Source organism: Pseudopipra pipra, chromosome 1 (assembly GCF_036250125.1).
Source record: "Pseudopipra pipra isolate bDixPip1 chromosome 1, bDixPip1.hap1, whole genome shotgun sequence".
In the NCBI taxonomy this organism is placed as follows: domain Eukaryota; kingdom Metazoa; phylum Chordata; class Aves; order Passeriformes; family Pipridae; genus Pseudopipra; species Pseudopipra pipra.
In genome coordinates, this window is record NC_087549.1 from 32,204,680 (window position 1) to 32,225,973 (window position 21,294).

General features: G+C 41.5%; 3 protein-coding genes across 10 annotated transcripts in view; all 3 read left to right on the forward strand.

Annotated features, from left to right (window-relative positions):
- UBE2W (ubiquitin conjugating enzyme E2 W) overlaps window positions 1–4,269 on the forward strand; it is a 44,036-nt gene extending 39,767 nt beyond the window's left edge. For 3 of the 4 annotated variants that reach the window (XM_064650916.1, XM_064650906.1, XM_064650874.1), the window contains exon 6: window positions 3,520–4,269. In XM_064650916.1, coding sequence (XP_064506986.1) covers window positions 3,520–3,542 — 23 coding nt within the window. In that variant the 3' untranslated portion in view covers window positions 3,543–4,269. The remainder of the gene's footprint in view (window positions 1–3,519) is intronic. The other variant, XR_010429549.1, reaches the window with a different exon arrangement.
- Window positions 1–21,294, forward strand: part of LOC135412298 (elongin-C) — a 137,103-nt gene that overhangs the window by 64,195 nt on the left and 51,614 nt on the right. The gene's annotated exons all lie outside the window — the stretch shown is intronic.
- STAU2 (staufen double-stranded RNA binding protein 2) overlaps window positions 5,254–21,294 on the forward strand; it is a 171,313-nt gene continuing 155,272 nt past the window's right edge. For 4 of the 5 annotated variants that reach the window (XM_064650678.1, XM_064650692.1, XM_064650702.1 and 1 more), the window contains exon 1: window positions 5,538–5,663. The gene's annotated coding sequence lies outside the window, so the exon portion shown is untranslated. Of the gene's footprint in view, window positions 5,277–5,537; window positions 5,664–21,294 lie in introns of those variants that run through there. The other variant, XM_064650685.1, reaches the window with a different exon arrangement.

Consider the following 21,294-nt stretch of genomic DNA (forward strand, 5'->3'; position numbering starts at 1 on the left):
GGTGATATTACTGGTGTCTCTTTGGTTGTGTTTGAAGTGCTGCTGTAATCTGTGCCTGATCTGAAAGGTACTAATGAGAATCCAAAGCACTTCAGAATGGGCATGATCTTCTCATGCAACACTGTCAGTAAAAATAGCATCATGTTTGTACTTGTTCGAAGGCCTTTTTATGTAGTCAGAATGCTATCAGTAAAACAAAACCCCCAAGACCTGCAGGGTTGTAAACAGGAATTTAATCTTATAGAATCTGTTGCTGCTTTGGCCTGTAATAACTCTTTGGCTTTCCCATAGTTCTCTCCTGAGCAAAGCCAGTGTAGTCTCATCGAGTAGCAATGCTTAGTAATGCAGAAATGGGCCATTCCTAAGTGAGTGTGTGCTTTGTAATGGAAAACTGATACACTGATCTTCAGGTTGCTAATTCTGGTATTATTTTTGCTGATTTATCAAACTGTAGTTACATTTGTCTTCATTGCTGTAGTCATGAGATGTGAAGCCCTGGCTGACCTGAGTTAATCTTGGTTTTCTTCTAACATTCTATGCTCTGTGTTTTACAGAAGTAATACAAATCTCGTAGTTTCTGTTTATTTATTGAAATCAGGAAACCACATAGGATATATGAGAGGGTGTTCATAATACACGATGAACTTTTATTAACTATCTGTGCATATACACACACAAATTTATGTAGTTATTATGCATATTAACTAGGTATGTATAAATACGCATCGTTAGATTTTCTATAATTGTGAGAAGGTGAGGTGAGTGTACAGAAAGTTTTTATAGTACCTTGTGTTGAAAATAAATGGAAAATTATGGAAATAACTGTCACAAAAGAAATGTGCAAATTAGAACTAGAGACTTAATGCTAGCTTTTCTGCAGTTTTGGATACATGAACTACAATAATGAGTGATGTGGGGTTTCCTGAATGTGTTATACAACTCGTAATATTTCCTATAAAATAATTTACCAGTATAGTTTTAAAATTTCTCTAGCATTATTAAAAGGGTAAAGCAAAGCCTTTATTTACACAAGGATTTACTATCCCTAGCACTGCTGTATGAGAGCAATGTGAGCAAATAATTACTGGGAAATATAATGCTACCTGCAAAGCAATCTGAATTTGGGCCAGTGGGTCAACTAATGAAGAAACAGCATTGGTACCTTGATGATAAGAGAACTAGATGTAAGCTGGTGATTGCAAAATCAGCACATCATTTTGGTTGGATTCACTTTGGTGTGTTCTAAAAAAATTATACTTGCTAAGGGAAATAAGGACATAGAGGTTGTACAATGTCCTTATACCATCAGTGATGGAAAAAGTTGAATATATGCTGACAAGTGCAAGTTCTAGTTCACTTAATTTAGATTCTTGAAGTGATTGTGTGATTCATCTGATTTAGGGAACTTGCATTTTAGACATGAATCATGAAAGATAGCGTGTTAATGTCAGTTGTTAAAATACATTGCTCACGAGTCTTCACTGGAGCATAAGGAATAAATGGTTTCCATTACCTGAGAAAACTCTGCATGGTATTTACCCATAGTTTGTTTTATCTTGGTTTGTGCGTGCCTCTCAGTCCTTGTACTATCTAGTGATAAATTGTTCTAGGCACTTGTATGACATCCAATGTAGTCAAAAATCTACTTTCATAGTCACAGTTCTGCACCTGTTATTGCAGAGAGGTGTGACCTGACTAGACTTAGGCTTGTTAATAATATTGGGTGTTAATCAAATATAATCCCAAACTCCTGGCTTTTACTTTTCTAATATGCTTTAATTACTGGAAAAATGTTATTTAAAATATTATTTTAAAAATTATTTCTTCTGGTATTAAGCTGTTAGAGGCTTTTATTCAGTTGAATGACTAACTAATGTAAAAAGTATATTGTTTGCTCCCTGTTGGTGTATTATGAGCACTCTATTAACTTAATTATGCTTTTAAATTTAGTATCAAAATATCATCCAAGTTCTTTAATATATAAAAAGTACAGCTACAAAGAAACTGTCAAACCCTGGAGCAGGGTTCTGGAAGAGGCTGTAAAATCTCCACTCTTGGAAATTTTCAAAAGGAAACCAAGCAACCTGCGAACTCCAAAGTCAGATCTAGCTTTAAAGTTGGTTCTAGTTTGAGGGGGCAAGGAGGATGGGAGAGCAGAACTTCAGAGGTTCTTTCCAACCAGCAGTTCTGTCTGGACATTTTCTTTGGACATTTTTGCTTGGTTTGGTTTGTTGCACCAAAGTGTATTGAGGGGTGGAAAGTCATTTCTTGATGACTTTCTGTAATTACAATTCTAATAATAAAATATATCAGTAAAAACTAAAATATTTTGATTTTTGCAAGTCAGTGTGAAAGTGCCAATTTATTTTGTTATGAATCTGAGATTAGAAATGACAAGGCCTAGTGTCTTGAAGTGTCCTGCACTCGTGTATAGAGACCAAATGGAATTACTCTGTATCCTTTCCCTCACTTAGGTATTTGTGCAGGCATTTAGGCATTGCTGTGGCTTTTTGTTGTTTTCAAACTGCATACTGAATTAATCACTCCTATTAACAACTTGCATACTGAAACTGGATTGTTGGGCAAGTCATGACACTCCTGGTGTGTACTAATGGAGTAGAGTGAATGAGTATATACAAACTATGCATCTTGTTTGCAAAATGAGAAGGTTTTAGGTTGTAATAAGCTGCTTTTACTGGAGGTACTGACTGGCCTTTATCCTGTGTCTCAGCAGTAGCAGAAAAAAACCCAAACATAAAGGTACAGTAAATCTAAAGAAGTTATTAGTAATGTAATTAAACTGTTCATATATGTGAAGCTCCAATTTTACTGGAAACATTAAAAAAGCTGAATACATGAACTTAAAATTATTGTAAAATATCCTTTCTTTTATAAAATATACATATATGGTAAATTTGGGGATAAAATTTGCTCTTTTGTATTCAGTTTTGTTTCAGCTATATTCCATTTGCACCACAAAATGTATATCAAGATACAAGACTTTTCTGAGTTGATACCTGTATCTCAAGATACATTTTTAAACTAAGGCTTTAGCTGTGTAGCAATAGCAATATTATAAAAATTTTAGGTATTGAAATAACAGAACAGATCGGAGATTTTGTAGGCTTGTCGGAATTACATCAGTCTCTGCAGAAAGTTCAGAAAACCTCCCTTGTAACCTGATGCTGACATTCATTGGATGCATTTTTCTGCTGGGTACATGCATGCTAAGTATATGTTATACTATATGGTTGTTCTTCAAACTACTAATAGTAGTTAAAATAAAAATTTTAAGACATAAAATTAAAAAGGAAAAAAACCCCAAGAACAAACAAAAAACCCTACAGACTTATGGAAGCCCCATCATGATTCAGCACCTGAATGAACTTTACTCACACAAAATTTCATAGTAGCCTAATGAAAAGTACTTGCATTATTATCCATTGCTACATTGTATCACTATATTGTATCAGAAGAATACATGAGAAATTGTATTATACTGTATACTTCTGTCCTCAGTTCTTAAATTAATTAAGGGGTAAGGAATCTCAGAAACAGAAAACAAAACAGTGGAGGAATGAGAAGGGGAGGATGACGAACTGCTGCTGCTGAATACAGGGTATGTATAAAACTCTTAGCAAATGCTGAATTCCCAAAGTGTGTTTAAACAAGTTGTAAATGTTAGTGTTCTGTGAATAAAACCTTGCTATCACTTAGATACTCACAATACGGCTCTGCCACTATCATTGTATGTTTTTGGAGTTGTAAATTACCTATAATATGCAAGCTTACTACCAAAATTCACCTCGGCTATGTGCCTACACCATGCTTGGGAATCCTGTCAGACGACATCTTTTTCTTTTTTTGCTCAGTACTGATCCACCTCTTGATGTGAAGTCATGATTAAAAAAAAATTTTCTCACGGAATAACAGATACTGGAGGAAATATGAACTCTGGATTCATTCTGATTCAGCCTGACTTATCTGTTGGTTTTTTTTAAAATTACATTTGCTATGACTAATGTTATGAGCTATCATTAAAACCTAGTTGCACAGTAAAAAGATATAGGCGTCTTTCTCCCCCCAAAAAATCTGCTTTTGTTTCTAAACCTGAGGAACTTTGTTACTGCAGTCTAGCAAATCAGGTAGGATTTGTAGGAAGATCATTCTTCAAGTTCTGATGCTTCTACAAAAAAAAAATTAGATTGTGGATTAAACTCAGAAATCTTTTATCAATAAACAATAAAATTATTACTTTGAGATAAAGAATTTGAATGTTATCTTTTTCATGATAAAGATAGTCAGAAATTAATTTCTATGACTCCCCCTCTTTTTTTCCTCTATTAATTTCTAGTTTAAAGGAAGAAACTCTTCAGACTTTAATCTCAATTTTACATAAGCACTTTTTCATTTTTGCCTTTTTTCATTTTTCTATCTAGGTCTACCTTTTGTAAGGGATATTCAAACCTGAAACATGGCAACAAGATAAATATTTTTATGATGGCAGAACCATAGGACTGTTATTAGAAGGGCATGGAAGTAGGGCTGTACAAAAAATGCAGCAAGTTACCCAGGACTTTATTTAGCTGAACCCTGACAGTGTCCAAGGTGGGAGGTTTTATGCCCAGCTGGGGAGGGAGGTTTCAGTGATGCACCGTGGAATCTACATGGCTGAACCTCCACAGCTGCAATCCCTGGCCCTCTTTCCTGCAGCCTCCCTCCAGGCAGCTGTAAGGTAGCGCCCAGCAACTGCATTAGTTATCTTCCCCTTCAGAAACATGATTTGCCCTAATTCAAGACAGAAAAAAATTTTGACATGAATCATGCTTATGAGTTTTTGCTATCCTTTGAAAACAGCTGTCTCGGAGGGAAAACAGAGGGGAAGGACGTTGGAGAGTTAAGTGGTCCAAGCTAGAGCGAGACGAGTAACACCAGCTCGGAGAAATAAAACCAGGCCCGTTCTCTGTTGTGCTGTGTTGTTTTCCCCCGCTCTCCCTGTATTACTGCAAGCCATTATTTTCCTTTCCCTGGCGTTAAGCCTCGCTCCCCGTTCCGCTCCCCACGGCCCGATCCGTGCGCGGCGCTGGGAGAGGCCGCCAGGGGGCAGCGCCGGAGCGGCTCGGCGAGCTCAGCTGAGCTCAGCCCCGTTCTCAGCCCAGCACGGCCCCCACCGCTGCGCCCCGGCCGGGTCGGGGCAGCCTCCTGCGGCAGTGCCGAGGCCTCGCCGTGCGGTGGAGCCCGGCCCGGCCCGGCCCGGCCCGGCCCGCCGGGGGAAGGTGAGCGGGGGCGCCGCGGGCCCCGCCGGGGCCGGGGGCGGGCGGGCGCAGTTCCGGGCGCCGCCGCGGGGGGCGCTGCGCGCCGCCGGCCGGGCCGGGCGGCGGACGGGGCCATTCGCGCGGCGGGCGCGGGGGGAGCGCGGCGCGGAGAGCGCTCCGGGAGCGGCCCGGGGGCAGCGGCCGCGGCGGGGGCGGTGGCGGGAGGGGGCAGGGGGGGCGGCGGGGCCGACGCGCGGCGCGGGGGCGGCGGGGCGGGGCGGCGGCGCCGGCGGGAGGGCGGGGGGGGCGCAGTGGTTGGGGCCGGCGGCGGCCGCCGCGGCGGCGGGGTCAGTTCTCTTTGGTGTTTGCCGATGTTGGAGGCGTCTCCAAAGTGTCCCCGGGAAGCAGGTAACCGGGCGGGAGGGGAGGGAGCGGCTTTGGCCGCGATGTCCGAGTCCCCGTCCCGGCTGCCCTCTCCTCCTGCTGGCACGGCGGCTCCCGGGCGAGGACTCCGCCGGCCCCCGGCGCCCCCCGCCTCCCCGGGGCCGTGCAGGCGCTGCTGCGCCACGGCGCTGCCGGCCCGCTCCGCTCGGGCGGGGGGCGGTGGCACCGGCCCCGCCATCCGCCCCGGGGCCCCCGCCCACCCCCAGCCGCCCGCTGAGGGGCGGAGGAGGCGGGCTGGGGCACAGGTGGGCAGCGCCGCCGCTCCGGGGGCGGCGGGGGAGCCCCCGCTGGAGCCCCTCGGCAGCTCCGCGTTCCCGGTCCGGTGCCGCCGGCGGCCGTTGCGCCAGGGCCGGGCCGCGGCCGGGCCGTGCGGCGGGGCCGGGCTCGGCGGGACCGCGCCGGGCCTGCCCTGCCCCAGACCCCAGAGAGGAGTTCTGTGCCACCCGAACTTGCTCCTCGTCCCCTGGCCCGCCCGGCCCGGTGCGCCGGGGGCGCGGGGTGGCCGCTCCGCCGCCGGCGGGGCGAGGGGCGCCGTGTGCCGTTCGCCCGGTCAGCGGCGCGGACCTCGCAGCTCGGCCGGCGTGTGTTTGTACGTGTGTGTTAGTCAGTCCTCACTTCGCACATCTTGCACTGCCCCCAAACTTCGGACAGGGCCCTAAACTTTGCCATCAGTGCTGGGCTCTCCCACTCCCAAAATGGATGTCGGCATCACTCCCAAGCAATGGGCAGCGGAGCAGTTTGCCGGCCTTTGCCCGGCACGAGGGTTGTGAGGCCGTCGTTGAGATGGGTTCCAATGAAGGTGCCTAGTCCAGTCTTCTCAGGAGCTTGGTGGCGTTTTCCCACTGTTCAGGTGTCTCTGGTGGAAAAAAGTTCATCTTGATCTCAGCCGGGCCTGGAAGTCACAGCCTTGCCCTCCTGGGAAAGTGTGGGCTGCTTGGGGTGAGCTGTGAGGGCAAATCCTGCAGTGAAGCTGTTTGCCTTGTAGTGCTCAGGGGCCCACCCAAGTCAGTGATACCTAAGCAAAAAATTTCCCACATTGTATCTGCCCAGTGTTGCCTTACGACCAGCAAGCTCTTTCTGTGAATACCAAGATGTAAGCTTCTCGAGCCATGCTTGGAATGCTCCCTGTGCAACTACCATAGTACTAAAAAAAACTTTAGGATGTACGAAAGAGTAGATAAAGTGTTGCTGTTGTAACCCCCCTCTTTGCATGAAATACTGTCTTGAACAGTACTGAACGATGTGCATGAGTAACTACAGTGTTGCAAGACACAAGTAAGGCTGTTTGCTCTGCAAAGTTGCATTACACTTCTGTTAGCGAGCGTACATTGCTGTATCTTGCTTACGTTACTAGTGGCATCAAGCTGCACAGGACTAAGGTCTTCCTGGGCTGTGTGGTAATTCCAGCTTAGCAGTCTACACCAGCGTGGTAATATTAAGGTATTTAAATCATTTGCTAACTACAGGGAGGTTCTATACAGGCTTTGTTGTGACATTGCTGCCTATGTAAACAGTGCCAGGCTGACGGATTTCTGAATGAAATCTTCTTTTTTTCTAGAAAGTCAGCAGCAGTGCATGATTTCCAGTACTGATTTCCAGCCACTGAACCTTAGCTTTGACCTAGAAAAACTCTCTGAGAGAGATATTCCTCTTGCCTTTGTGAAGATTCCTGTTGCTGCCAACTAGGAACAGGATCGAGACTGCCTACTTGCTCATAGTTTATGAGGAGAAAGGACAATTCAGATTTTCTTTTCTTTGCAGACTATTTTTCAACAATGTTGTTCATCTTTAGCAGAAGTCATCCAGTTTGGATTCTGCTCAGGCTGTAGTTTGGAGATGAAAGTCTTTATATATCTTGTTGCCAGTTTAAACTACTTCGTCCCCCGAGAATTATGTCAAAATAATAAATTTGAATAATCTTACATCCTGAATTATGATAGTAGATTATAAAGAAAATTTCTAATTTTACTTGCAGGAAAATCTGATCAGAGGTATTTTAATGACTGGAGCAAGTTTAAATGAGCGTTTAACTCAGTCAGTTACTTCCTTGGGGACAAAAATCAGGCTTGATTTTCCTACACAGGTTTATAAAGTGAATTCCACCGTAACCCTGTTTTACATTATTGTGACTGTGGGAAGTGAATCAAATACTAGATGTTTTATTTGTCAAGTGTCATGAAAAATGACCTTGGGAAGGTTAGGCAACAGGCTGTAGTGAAGCAGATCCTCTGATTCCAAGACTGCGTCTTTAGCCATTAGGAAAGGTGCACCTGTCATGCTCTATCCAGACAGTTTGTTTTGACCTACCCGAAATATGTGGCTATTGACTTGTCAGTCTTTGAAAACACTGGAAAACTCTCATCAGTTATGTCCAGTTCTTCATCCCAAAATATATCTTCTTATGATATCATCCCATTGGAGAGCTGGCCCTATAAAGTGGGCAGTTTTAGTGCCATTTTCTTTTGTGTGTATTTGATAGATACATGAACATGGATCTTCTTCCATTGGAGTGCAAAGTATCTGCTTCCTCATGTGGGTCTCACTGATGTGGTGGGGAAGGACCTAACTGCATCTTTTTAGGGTAACTGAAACAACATGACTTCTGTTAATGAACCACCAGAGCTTCACTTTTCCTTCCCCTGCTTACATTGATTTCTTGTCAGCAACAGCAAGATCTATAGGAAAAGTGTTAGGCCTGTCTTTTGCCAGAACCAATTATTTTGCATTTCTAATCTTTGGATCATACATAGGCTGTAATTTTCACAATAGTTCTTGAATTTTCTCTCTCTTCTGAAAAAAAAAGAAAAAAAGTGGGGAGTACCCTTTGTTTGAGGTGCCTAAAGAGCACAAGGCAGGTCAGGGAATGGGGCTGGCAGTTTTGCTCAGGAAGGAGAGGATACATGGTGCAAGGGGGGGAATAGAATTAGTGGGAGTGCAGGATAAACTCTGTGAAGAGAGGAAATGGAACCTGTGTATAGTGTAGTTAATGCATATATATATATATATATTAAAAGTCAAGGGCTCTATGTTTAGGGGGTCTGCTCATTGTCAGCACTGAGTCACGATCAGTGTTATCCAAAGTATGTTTGCATTAAAAGATCAAGAGTTCAGTAAGAATCTGAGAGATGTCTTGTCAGGCATTGTTCTGGAAACTATTTAGAATAAAAAAAATGCTTGTCACAAATCCTAATGTAAAAATGAATTTTGAAAAGCCATCTGTGGTAGTGTAATACTAGAGTCACATCCATGTCTGTAGGTGCTAAAGTTTGTTCATACTTCACCTCAGCAGAAAGTGTTTTGTGTCTTGGGTTTTGTTTTGTGTGTCTTTTTTGTTAAGCTGGTAGTTTTTGTAAAGTTTCCTAGAGATAAAATGTGTACTCCATGGTCGCAGTGTGGTCACCTGTGTCATACTGCATCTTTTCATTCGCTTTAGTCAACTATACATCTGTATAGTATATCACTAGAATGTTACAAATTTATTGATATTTAACCAAATAAAATCAAATTATGAAATTTAATTTTTTTCCTGGTAAAGAGCACTTTTTTTTCATAATAAATTAGTTGTGACTCCAGTATACTTCTGTATCCCCATAATCTTCTATTTTAGTTGCCATTAAAATGATGGGACAGGGCACTTTTTAGACAGATTAGAATTCAGCTTTTGAGCTCAAATCCCCATTGTTTGGAGAGGTCCCTGGCCAAGGGACCAGTGGCCAAGTACTATGACAAGTGTGGGTTAACCTCCTATCCTTAGTTTCTGGGAAAAGATAGCTTACTAAGATTTTTACCATAGTACCTCATGCTCACTTGAAGGGTATGTTTACAGTCTCATCTTCTGAAAAATTCCAAAGGATCATGGTGCTCACACTTCCAGTTTCGCTGCTTGCCAGCTTTGAGGAGGGTGTTTGCCTCCAGGCTGAAGGAAATGTTTTTGGGTGTAGAAGACCAGATTTTCTGGAAAAGTTTCCTGTAGTGGAAATGGTCACCTGTTGGATCAAGAAGAGTTCTTTGAGAGATGAGTAACCTAATTTTTATTGTTATTGCTACTCTTAGTTTCTTACTTTTGGCACCTGTTATGTATTTGCACTTCCCAGTTTGCCCTATAATGACCCCAGTTTAAAAAAGCAGTGTTACACAAATATAAGGACTACACTAAACATGCAGATTGGTGTCAGTAACTGAAATTGTTCACATAAGTAACTGACCACAAGTGATGGTGAACTTTTTCCATGTCACTCAGATGACACATCTATGCAACTGATACATTTTGAAGGATGAAATCAAGATACACTGATCCCAAGGTGAAAGTGCAGAGCTGATATAATGTTGAGTCACTTTGTAGTGTATCCAGTTGTTCTGATACAAAAAGAAAAAACCCACCAAAACACAAAAAACCAGCCAAACAAAAAAAAAATCAAAAAACCCCACCCAAACCACTCTGTAGTACTTTTGGCTTTGTTAGACGAGGTAAGAGCAAGAAATAATCTAAAATTTCTTGATAACATTTTGTTTGTTTGTTTTACTTTTTTCTCATCTTCTGGTCCTTTTTCAGTTCTGGATACTAGGTTGGATACTTTTTCCCTTCCAGACTGGAAAATATTTTCTCTGCCTTTTGTTTTAATCTTGTATCTCTGATAGTACTTAAACCTGCCAGCTTGGAATTGTGTTTTATCTGTGGTGGCAATATCCATTCAAGGGGATATTTTGCTTAAGAGTATATACCCAAGAGACATTCCTTTTGTACCTGTTTAGGGCCTGGGATTGTAATGATCAATTCTAGAGGGATTTTCTTGGAAACTCTTCTCACTTTCTTGTAATTCAGTGAAAGATACTTTGTAGTCTTGTATGAAATGAGTGTCCTCTCAGCTTCTGTATGACAGCTAAGGATGTCTGACCTTTGTGAAAGGAGTGAGAAGCCTGTACTGGATCAGAAGGCAGGTAAAGCTCGCCCTGGTTTCTCAGAGACATCTCTCAAGATTCTCTCTTAGCTGAATCTACTGGGTTAGATATAGGATTTGACCTCTTCAAAAGGGAGAGTGATCCACATCTTCACTCCTCTTCACCTGGCCAGTTTTTATCACTTAGAGCCTTAAGCAAGTGAAAACTCACTGAAGATGCCAGGACTGGATCCCATTTCTGTGGACTTGATGGAGTTATCATTCATGAGGGCGTTCTAGATGTGGATTTCCAGGCAAGCACTGGTATTTGCCAAGCCCCGGGAGAAGAATTTAATATAGCACTTTTCTTCAACTGTTACGTTATAGGGCTCTTGTGAAACTGGCCATTCCACAAATTACTGTCAGTGTCAGTTCACCAGAGGAGGTGGCTTTGGAGGTCTTTTTTCATGTGACCATTAAACTATGCATAAAACTTTGACTCTTCTTTCTGGTTCTCTTCGAATCTTGCTGCAGAGCCCCTCGATACTTTGTAACATTCACCTTGATTACAGGTGGGCATGAGAGCAAATGGCTGCTGTAGCTGGTGAAACTTAAGTATATTTAGAGTATTTTAAAAAAGATATAAACAGCAACTTGCTCATCCTGATTTGAAATTGGTTTTTTTTGTTGGACACGGTAGTAATTTGAACCTTTTCAAGGCTTGTAAACCAACTCTGGTCTCACTAGGAGTTTTGACATCTAGCACCAAAAAAGTGCTGTCTGGTGCTGTTTACCTTTGCTCAGGCACCTCAGGCTCCTGATAGGAGCAAGCGAAACATAGTTACTGTCAGACTAATATACCTAATATATACCCGAGGTAGGGCAGGACAGAGCATTGCAGGTGAACAGGATTAGCTGAGGCAGTCCGAGTTCCAGGGCCTACTTTGTTTTTCAAATATGGGTACCTTTGCTATTGTTCTAGATTGCAGATCTCTGCTCCACAGCTCTGGGGTCTGCAGTTCTACCTGAGCTTCTGCTACGTGTCATCGTAACCTAGATGGATGTTGGATGCCCTTTGCGTTAAGAGCACTACCCTTTGTTAACATAGAACATCCTCTTTTGCAGCAGATGAGACTGTATTAGGCAGATATATGTAGCTAAATAGCAGGTGTTCTGTTGGAGATCCTAGAAAATAGTGTCCTCCTTCCCTTCTGAAGTGCTTTTTGTTTATTTGATTTTGGTTTTGAAGGTAAGAAATAAGAGTGTTAGCTTAGTAGTGAACAGAAGTGTTGTCCCTGCAAGTTCAAAAGCAAGTGTTTTCTTTCACTCTAGTTTAGGGTGGTTCCAGAGTCACAAAAGCTAACTTTACCCTGCTGAGTCTAATGGCCTTGGAGTCCTGAAAGTACAGCAAGTGGTGAGAAAGGCATTCCTTTGAAGGGCAGCTCAGAGTATCATCCACCCGTCTGTTCTGTCTCCAGATAGTGAGACTATGCTGTTACTGAACAGTGTTGCCGTTCCTAATATATGGAAACTTCTTTTTCACTTTCACTCATTTCTAGGTGCTGTGTCCTATTATTTTTAATCATTTCATGTTACCACCAGGTTGCACTTTTAGCCAGGGTTGTCCTTTGTTTTATTTCTGACTCCATCTGTGGAAAAATACTTGAGAGAATTCCAAATTTTAATTCACAGTTTGTTTACATTTTTTTCTTGTAGTAGTTGTGCTTATAACTTCCTTTGGTCTGGGAAAACAAGTTGTTCTGAATCATCAGCAATATGGATGAAGATTTGCTATTTTATCACATGTCTTCCTTGGTACTTCTAAACACTAGTACATAAATTGGAGGAAGAAGCCTGGTTTTGTTATGCTGGTTCTGTGCCCTCACAGTGTGCTCAGTTTGAACAGAATGTCTTTTTACCAGCACTCTTCCATTCTGTTCTTGGTTGTTACTTTAGTATCCTCCTTGCTGATTCAACTCCAGAAAGTAACCTTTTGCCATCCCCACAGTTGCTGTAGCCTCTGTGCTGCAGCAGAATGTGTGCTCTATGTGTGCCAAGTTTAGAGTGTTTAGCTAATGCTTAGCACTGATCATGTATCCAGGAGTTTTTCTTCAGTGTTTTCTTTCTTTGCTAGTTCTGAAAGGATCTGTAAGTCTGCCACTATGATTTTTTAGCTCTTCCTGGATATTCAAAGTCTTCTATAATCTGTAGTTTCTTCTTAACATAAGTAACTTATTTGGTTACGTTTCATTTTGCAACTTGATAATTTCTGTCCCAAGCATGGGTTTGCTACAAGGAATCAATAGGTGATTACTGTCCTGGTGAACTAGGCTGAGTTGTTGATTCTTTTCATTCTCAGGAAGCTTGAGGACTCTTTGTTGATAGCTGCTTGCTGCATGTGGCTGGATGGGTTAGCTCCTTTGGTTTTCTCTTAAACTCTTCCAGGCACATGTCTCTTCCCATCTTGTTTGTTGGAGTGCAGTGTTAGTTGCTGCAGGTCACCACTGGCTATGTATGATCTGTCTGCTTCCTTAATTTTTGGATTCTGTTTTCATTGTTGTTAAGTCAGGCCCGTGTCATAAATTTTGCAACATTTCAAGATCTTGCTCCCAAAGATAGCATATCTAAACTTAATTTTCTCCAGTTGAAAACTTTGATTTTGTGTTTTTCTTTAGTCAAGAGCACTTGGTAGGCCCAATCCAATACTCAGTAATTATCTTTATTCACTGACTGGGGAGAGCTGCACTTATAATAGGGAGGAGGCTTTTTGAATTCATTGCAGAACTTCTGATCTAATAAGTACTCTAAGCCTGTGAGCAGAGGCCCCATCCTGTTTCCTAGTGAGCAGGGAGCTAATCTCTCTATGAACTGTGTGTTAACATTATCTTACATCCAGGTATTGCAAAACTTGTCTATGGAAGACTTAAGAGAAGAGGGAACTCTGGGAATGATTCATGAGCAGGTGATGGCAATTTGACCCCAGCTGTGTCTGAGAGCTGGAACACCTTGGAAGCCGTATGAGCCTTCAAGGTGGGCACTCATCACTCTAGCTGTGAAATACTCTTTTTATTTAAGTACACTCACAGGGAAGAAAAAAAGGCACATAAACCAGAATTTTATATGCCTCTAACGAAAGAACACAACACCTGTCACTTTGTCTACTGAAAAACCACCTTCCCTGAGGATCTTGTAGCTGTTTACTATAGAGAGGTGACTACAGTATGAGAAGGGCTAGTAGCAGGAGGTGTAACTTTTTTCAAAGAAAAAGGCTTGTTTCTGCTACTTCACCAAACTTTGTTTTCTCAAATTATATGAGAAGTAGTTTATCACAGGCAGTCAAGGAAAACTGAGATAGTTTTCTGAATTCCTTTAATAATATGCAATTTCTAGTTAGGGAATGAAGTAAAAAAGTAATTTTTGCCTGCTTCAGACAAAATAACAATTGGAGGGATGTTTTGCTTAGAATATGAGTATTTTGTAATTTAAAATCAATCAAAGCTGATTGGAGATCTTAGGAATATGACGACTACTTGTTATCACAAATTAAAAAAACCCTGGCTTTTAGAAATATATATGAGAGAAATTTCAAAATACTGGTTAGATAAGAAACTAGACTCCTGGAAGGAGCTCTAATTAGACTCCAACATCAGAAATAAGGAACCAATTACAGCTTTGATACAAACGAATGTGTAGCGGCAATGTATCAATTCTGAGTCATGTTTTTTTCATTTACTCATTTAATCCCCTTCTACATTTTTTGAGCCGATGATTGATTGTTAAACTAATGGTTTAAGCTTCCCTTCTTTTCAGCTGTTTTTCTTCAGGAAAGCAGAGTAACTCATTTTTGTTTAACCTAAGGCAAATGTGACTTGCCTGCATCTGCAGCAAGATGGTATTATGATGACTTTAGAAGTGTTACAGATATGACTGTGTATCACAGAGTGTCTGGGGGAGATACAAGTTTTCTGTTTTCAAGAAGTTGTAGGTAGTTTTTCAGTCATGGTAAGGAAGAGAGCTGAAGAGTTACAGTACTGGACAGCCAGCTCTTGTGCTTTGGGTTAGTGCTTGCTCCCAGGTGCAGTAAACAAATACAAAGAAGGATATTACCCCCTAATGTTGGGCAGTGTGTGTGTCCTGCCTCTGATCTGTAAGGCTCTATAGCCATCTATAAGCTAGTTTTTGGGATCTGCCTCAAACCATGATGGGTTTTGGATGAGGAAGGCCTTCTACAATAAAGGGTCTGATGATCACCTTGCTGTTTCATGGAGGAGTTTTGCATTTTCTTCTCCAATAATTCAGGGTATCTGGCTTGGTCAAACTGATGACTATATCTCAACCAGTGTTTTATCTGGATGGTCCAGAGTCTGTTCTGGGCATAAAATTTGTGGTAATTTGAGAACTGGGTTAGCTGATATTGCCTGTTGGAAATTTCCATGGCTTTTTTACTGTCTTCTCTGTTTTCTGGACAGCAGTAATAAGTTGAGACAGACTTTCTGATGAGATTATCTTTGTAAGGTGGCAAACATTTATATAAACCAGACTAATTTTCTCCCTTGGGCTTTGAGTTATATACAGGTTGAAAAGCTTTGAGATGCCAAACTGGCTCAGTTTCTAATGCAACAGATTGGCTTTCCTTATCTCTTAGTTTTCTTCTGGCATTGAAATCTTTGAGTTGATAATCTGGTTGATCTCTCTTATCATTTCAATACAGAATAGCAATCCTTTTTTTCCACCATGGTTCAAGATGAATATTAATAAAGTTTCTCTACTTAGGAGCTCTGTTTCATGTCTGTCTCTGAAGTCTCCACTTGAGTGGTTGCCTGGTATACGCAGGACCTGACTGATTCCTCTGTTAGAAGAGAAGATTAGCCTTCTGTACAGGCTGGGGTTGTTAGTTTTGCTGTACACAGTAAGATGCACTGTGGCCTGAGTTGCTCCTTTCTCAGCTTTTTCATGTCAGCCTTGCCAGGGGAAGCAAGGGAAAAGTGGCATTCCTGCCTGTCAATATGCTCCACTTTCTGTGAAGTTTCTCTTGTTACTAGTTTTTATATTCTTACACGTTTTCGAAAATGTGCACAGTTACAGTCAGTGCTCTAACCCCTGCATTTTCCATCATTCCTTATATCTGAGGCAAATAAATTAAGTGGGGAACCTCTCTGCAAGGGAGCTTATTTACTTCTGTAATTGTGTCTGTTAGTTTTAATAAAGTCCATGAGCACTTACTTGTTGAAGACAAGTTTGGCAGTAGACTTTGGATAGGATTCAGTTGCCTGTATTTTTGGCATCTCATGCAGTTCAAGAAACTAAGTTACGCTGTCTGCTTCTCAGCTGCTCCTCAGCTCTGTGATTGGCTAATCCTAAATTAGAAGGCTACTTGTTGATCACCTTGAATAACTCCCTGGGTCTTCTGACTGTATTGACTAGTGGTGTAACACATTTCTTTAAACACATAGGTTATTGCCATTTCATTGCCTCTTCATGTCAGGGTTTCTCTGAACTGTCTGCCACATGCAGTGTTAGACGTAGCATGGGTCTTCGAGAGGATGTCTGCTTGCTGAAGCAGCAGCTGATGGAATAGGCAGGTATCCAAATGTGATATCTCAGGACATCTCAGTTGGCACTGGTAAACCGTGGTAATTCCATGCTGTGTTTTCTTTTACTCCAGTGTGGGTTTAAACACCTCGTTTATATTTGTAAACCTAAATTGTAGATGTCTTTCATCCTTACCTGAATCCTCATATCTCACTGTACAGCAGTGCCATGCAGTATGGGTAACTGTGCTGGTGTGAAATGCACTGTGCATGTAGATGATCTTATAGATCACAGATTTTTTGTATTAGTTACTTGTCCTTTGCTGTAGTGGTGTAAGCAATTTACTACATCCAAAATGTTTGGTTATTATGTTTACTCTGACATATACTATGTATTTCAAATTGTATGAATCTAACCTTGATTGAGTGTAAGACTTTTCTGTTCTAGCCCTCTTGCTAACATATCATAATTAAATGGTTGCAAAAATTCCCACCTTTGGCCATTTTGTCGATTGAGAAAATCGTAGTTTTTACTCTTTGATTCCATAACTAATTACTTTATTTGTCTAGTTTGGGTTTTTCCTTTTCTTTTCAAAATTACACAAAACTATTGTAAAGAGAGTTCTTAGAGAAGGATTGAATCAGTGACAGATAAAATAATATGTATTCCCACATAACGTGATTCTGTGATAATGGTAATATGGTCAATGATTAAGAGACTCATATGTTTTATGTAGTATCTTGGATCAACATTGTATTGGAAATTAGGGAACCAATATGGTTTCATGATGAAAGAAGTCTGAGATGAAGCAGTTTCTACCTCAGTTTTCTGAGTATTAAATCTTTTGTTGTTGTTGTTGTTTTATTGTCTTGCCCTGTGTAGTAATTCAAAAGAGAAATTGAGCTGACTGCTGTTTGAAGAAGTGGCTGACAAATATGAGTGCAGTTTTTAATTGTTCAATTTCTTACTTGATTTTTTTTTCCAAAAATACCTTCCTGCCTTTTCTCAGAAAGCTTCTTGCTGACTGTATATAGGAGTTGCCAAAGATAGTCCTCCATGGGCAATAAAATCTGAAAGTACAATGGGATTTGATGTTGTAACCTAGCATTCACTGCAGCCTCTTGGCCCTTCCTTGCCTTTCTGGGGCTTTATCTGCAATACTTTCCTGCTCCAGTCCAAGAGCAGAGGAAAGGACTTGTATGGAACTGTAGTATTTAGTTAGTCTTCAGGGGCTGGGTTAAATACTGAGCAAGTAGGGGAACTTTCATGTCAGCCTTGCAGTGCCTTGGATTTTGAGTATTAGTCACTAATATTCTGTGTCAATTCATCTTCCCTTTCTTGTGCACTTTTGTCTCTGATTGTAAATTATCTTATCAAAACAACCAAAATAAAAGTTAGTGATTTCCCTCCCTCACCTTATACTTCAGGAAAATAAAATGCTTTTAAGGCATAACTTCACTTGTTTTCATGTATTTCTTAGCTGTTAATTAGCTGGTAGTTATGTCCATATTTCCACTGAAATTAAGATTCTCCAGTGTAAGGCACTGTAAAAAAAAAAAGAAATCAGGCCACAGATTTCTGAAGATGGAGTCTTTGTGATGAGATCACGGGTTTTGTATGGAACAGTGTGAAGGAGCTGAACTTCAGTGTATGTCATGACAGCAAAGCTAAGCTGATTAGCAGGAGTTGAAAGGGCTAATGCTGTGCACTCACTCCAGGTCAGGAGTTTATGGCCCTCCTTGTACAGACACAGGCACTCCTCTGATGTTCCTCCTCACCTGCATGTGAACTGGTTCAGTGAGATAAATGGACAGAAAGTATTAACTTTTTGCTGTGGGGAAGAGAGGACGTGGGATTGTCTCCTGCTATGGCAGCAAGTTATTAGATTGGTGTAGTTGTTGGCAAACCACTACTAGTAAGGCAAAAAGCAACAAAACTGATGGAGGAGCAAATGGGGAGGACAAACAGTGGGGACCAGCAGTAATATAGAAAAATTATATATTTTAAAAGGTGTAGAGAGACACCCTGTGCGATTTCGTGCCTAGTTTTTCCAGTGTTACCTATTTAAAATGTGTAAATAAGATGCATTTTGTTAATAAGTCTGGATAACCGTCTGCTGATTGTTGCTTTAAATTGTGCTCTTGCTAAACTGCTACTGTGTGGCTATCTCGTTACTTGGTTTTATAGAACATAAAAGATTGAACTAGCAGCTGCTCTGAAGGTAATGCAGAGCTGTGTGTTTTCTGTCAACCCCTAATAAGCTGCTAGATATAACACAGTAAAAAGAAATTACGGAAGACTTAGTACTTCTATGATACTTTTTATGTTAATGTCCATGTATGTATAAATATTTGCTGTAAATGTGAGAAATGGCACACCGGAAATATGTTTTACCTCTAAGCAGATTTTTATGCTTTTGTGTAACTGAATGAGTGAAGTAGTATCAGGAGAAGAAAAATGGAAACTTTAATGGAGTTTTAAGGATAAAACTAAAACCAAACCCTCCTTACTTAGGAAGCTGTTAACTGTTAGGGTTCTGTGACTTGGGACTTTAACAGAAGAATCACATTAACAGGCTTCTAACCAAAGCAGGAGTTGGTCTGAAAAAAACCCTTGAGATGCTCCCTGCTGAGACACTACCCCCAGTCTATTGGATTGCTGTTCCTCAACCTTTCAGTATTTTCATTAATGATGTGGATGAAACAGTACACTTCCTAAATTTGTGTATGCTATAAAGCAGGCTTAGAGGAGAATTGCAAACATTTTGGAAGTAGAATGTGATCCTGAAAATTGAAATGATTGTCTTTTTCTTTTTGCATTTTTGTTTTGTTTTGTTTTTTTCATAATAAGGGAATTCAAGGAAGACAAGAACAAAGTCTTATTAGCTGCAGAACAGTCAGATTTGCAGAGAGCACAGGCTAGAACTTGCTGGTAGCAGTTCTGCAGAAAAGGACCCGGGATCATTAACGTAATAATGTTGTGAAAAATGGGCATTGATTAGAATGTGTAAGCAGAACTCTTGGTTATATAAAATACAAGATATGTCAAGTAACTTTTTTTGCTCAGCAGTGGCTGGCCCTCAGTTGTTACCTTTATAAAGCCATTCACAAGTAAGCAGTATGTGTTGTGTGTTACATACTTGTACACAGATTAGATTTGGTGTGCTGGGTTGTGAAAGTGTGGTGACACCCTACTGCATATGTGCATTTTCACTTTCTGCACAGATGAAGTCCAGTCTTCTGTTTTGACCATTCTCTATTTGTTGATTGTTCATAAAACAATTTGTCTTTCTAATATTACTTTTTCAATTTTTCCACATTGTAAAAGTATGTTTGGTTTGAAAAGTCATTGTCCATGTTTTCTGCCTTCTGTGGTGTTTTATCTACTTTATCTGTCCTTGTTTATGCAATTATTGTGATGTAGTCTTAAGAATCATTTCACCTGAGCATTTAATTCATATTTTATATCTTAAGATCTAAGTGATTAACATTCCAGAAAAATACAATAATAATATTCAGAAAAACTATAACAATTTCTTTATGTTGTGTGGTGCTTCTTTACATGATACAAGTGTATTCACAGTTGTAAAGAATATCCTGCATTTCTGACTTAGTGTTTGTACTGGGTTTGCATGGCCAGGTTTTGCTACCAGAGGAGCTACAGGAGTGGCTTCTGTGAGAATTTGGCAGAAGTTTCACTTATGTATGGAGGAGCCAGTGCCAGTCGGCTCCAAGATGGACCTGTTGCTGACGAGACTGAGCCCATCAGTGTAGGTGGTAGCACCTCTGGGATAACAGTTTAAGCAGGGGGAAAAGCTGCTGCACAACAGAAACAGCAGCCAGAGAAGAAAGGAGTGAGAAAATGTGAGAGAAACAACTCTGCAGACATGAAATTCAGTGGAGAAGGAGGGGGAGGAGGTGCTCCAGGCACCAGAGCTGAGATTTCCCTGCAGCCCATGGTGCACACCATGGTGAGGCAGCTGTGCCCCTGCAGCCCGTGGAGGTCCATGGTGGAATGGAGATGCACCTGCAGCTCATAAAGGACCCCACACTGGAGCAGGTGGATGCCCAAAGGAGGCTGTAGCACTGTGGAAAGCCCATGCTGGAGCAGGCTCCCAACAGGACCTGTGTCCCCATGGAGAGAGAAGCCCACACTGGAGCAGGTTTGCTGGTAGGTCTTGAGACCCTGTGGGAGGCCCATGCACAAGCCTGTTCCTGAAGGATGGCACCCTGTGGAAGGGGTCCACTCTGGAGCAGTTCATGAAGAACTGCATCCTGTGAGAAGGACTCATGTTGAAGAAGTTCATGAAGGACTGTCTCCTGTAAAAGGGACCCCACTCTGGAGCAGGGGAAGAATATGAGGAGCCTTCCCCTGAGGAGGATGGAGTGTCAGAGAACCTGTGATGAACTGACCGTAATTCCCATTCACCACTCCACTGGGAATATTTGACAGCAATATTTTCACTTCAAAATGTGAGGCAGTTTTGTTTTGTTGTTTTAATATGAGTTTATTTTGGTTGGGTCATTTTTAGTGTGGGAGGAAAATTCGCAGCTTGTACATACTTAATTGGAAAGTTAATACCATCCGACCCTGAGATTAGCTCATTTGGTTAGTGCATGCTGCTTATAATAACAAGGTTGGTTCAATCCCCATATGGACCATTTACTTAAGAGTTAGACTCGATGATCCATGTGGGCCCCTTCCAACTCAGAATATTCTGAGATCTGTGAACTGTTTAATGAAACCTGTGTAGCTGCCTATGTACAAAGTGCTTTCAAAAGCAGAAGTGAAGTAAAATGCAATTCTGGTATATTTACATCCCTTTTCATGTGTGCTGTAGTATTTCTATTGCAGTTGAGTAGGTTAGACTAAGAGGCAAAACCATTGCAGCATCTTGTAAGGCACCATAAGCCCTGGAGTATAGCTTTACAAAAATGACAGCACTTTGACTTGCAGACTTGGGGTAGACATGTATGTGATTAAGACTTTAAGAAATATCATGCTGTGGTGATTTGACATGGAAGCTGGCAATGAAGACACAAAGCTGGTAGGCATGGCTATGCGGTCCAGCTTTCTCCAAGAGGTGCAAATGTCCGTAACCACTGCCAGGCATCCAGGGAAGCTCCTCTGGAGACACTTGAGAGGTAGTAGTTTCCGAGATTTGCACTGGGTTAACCATCTGAAGT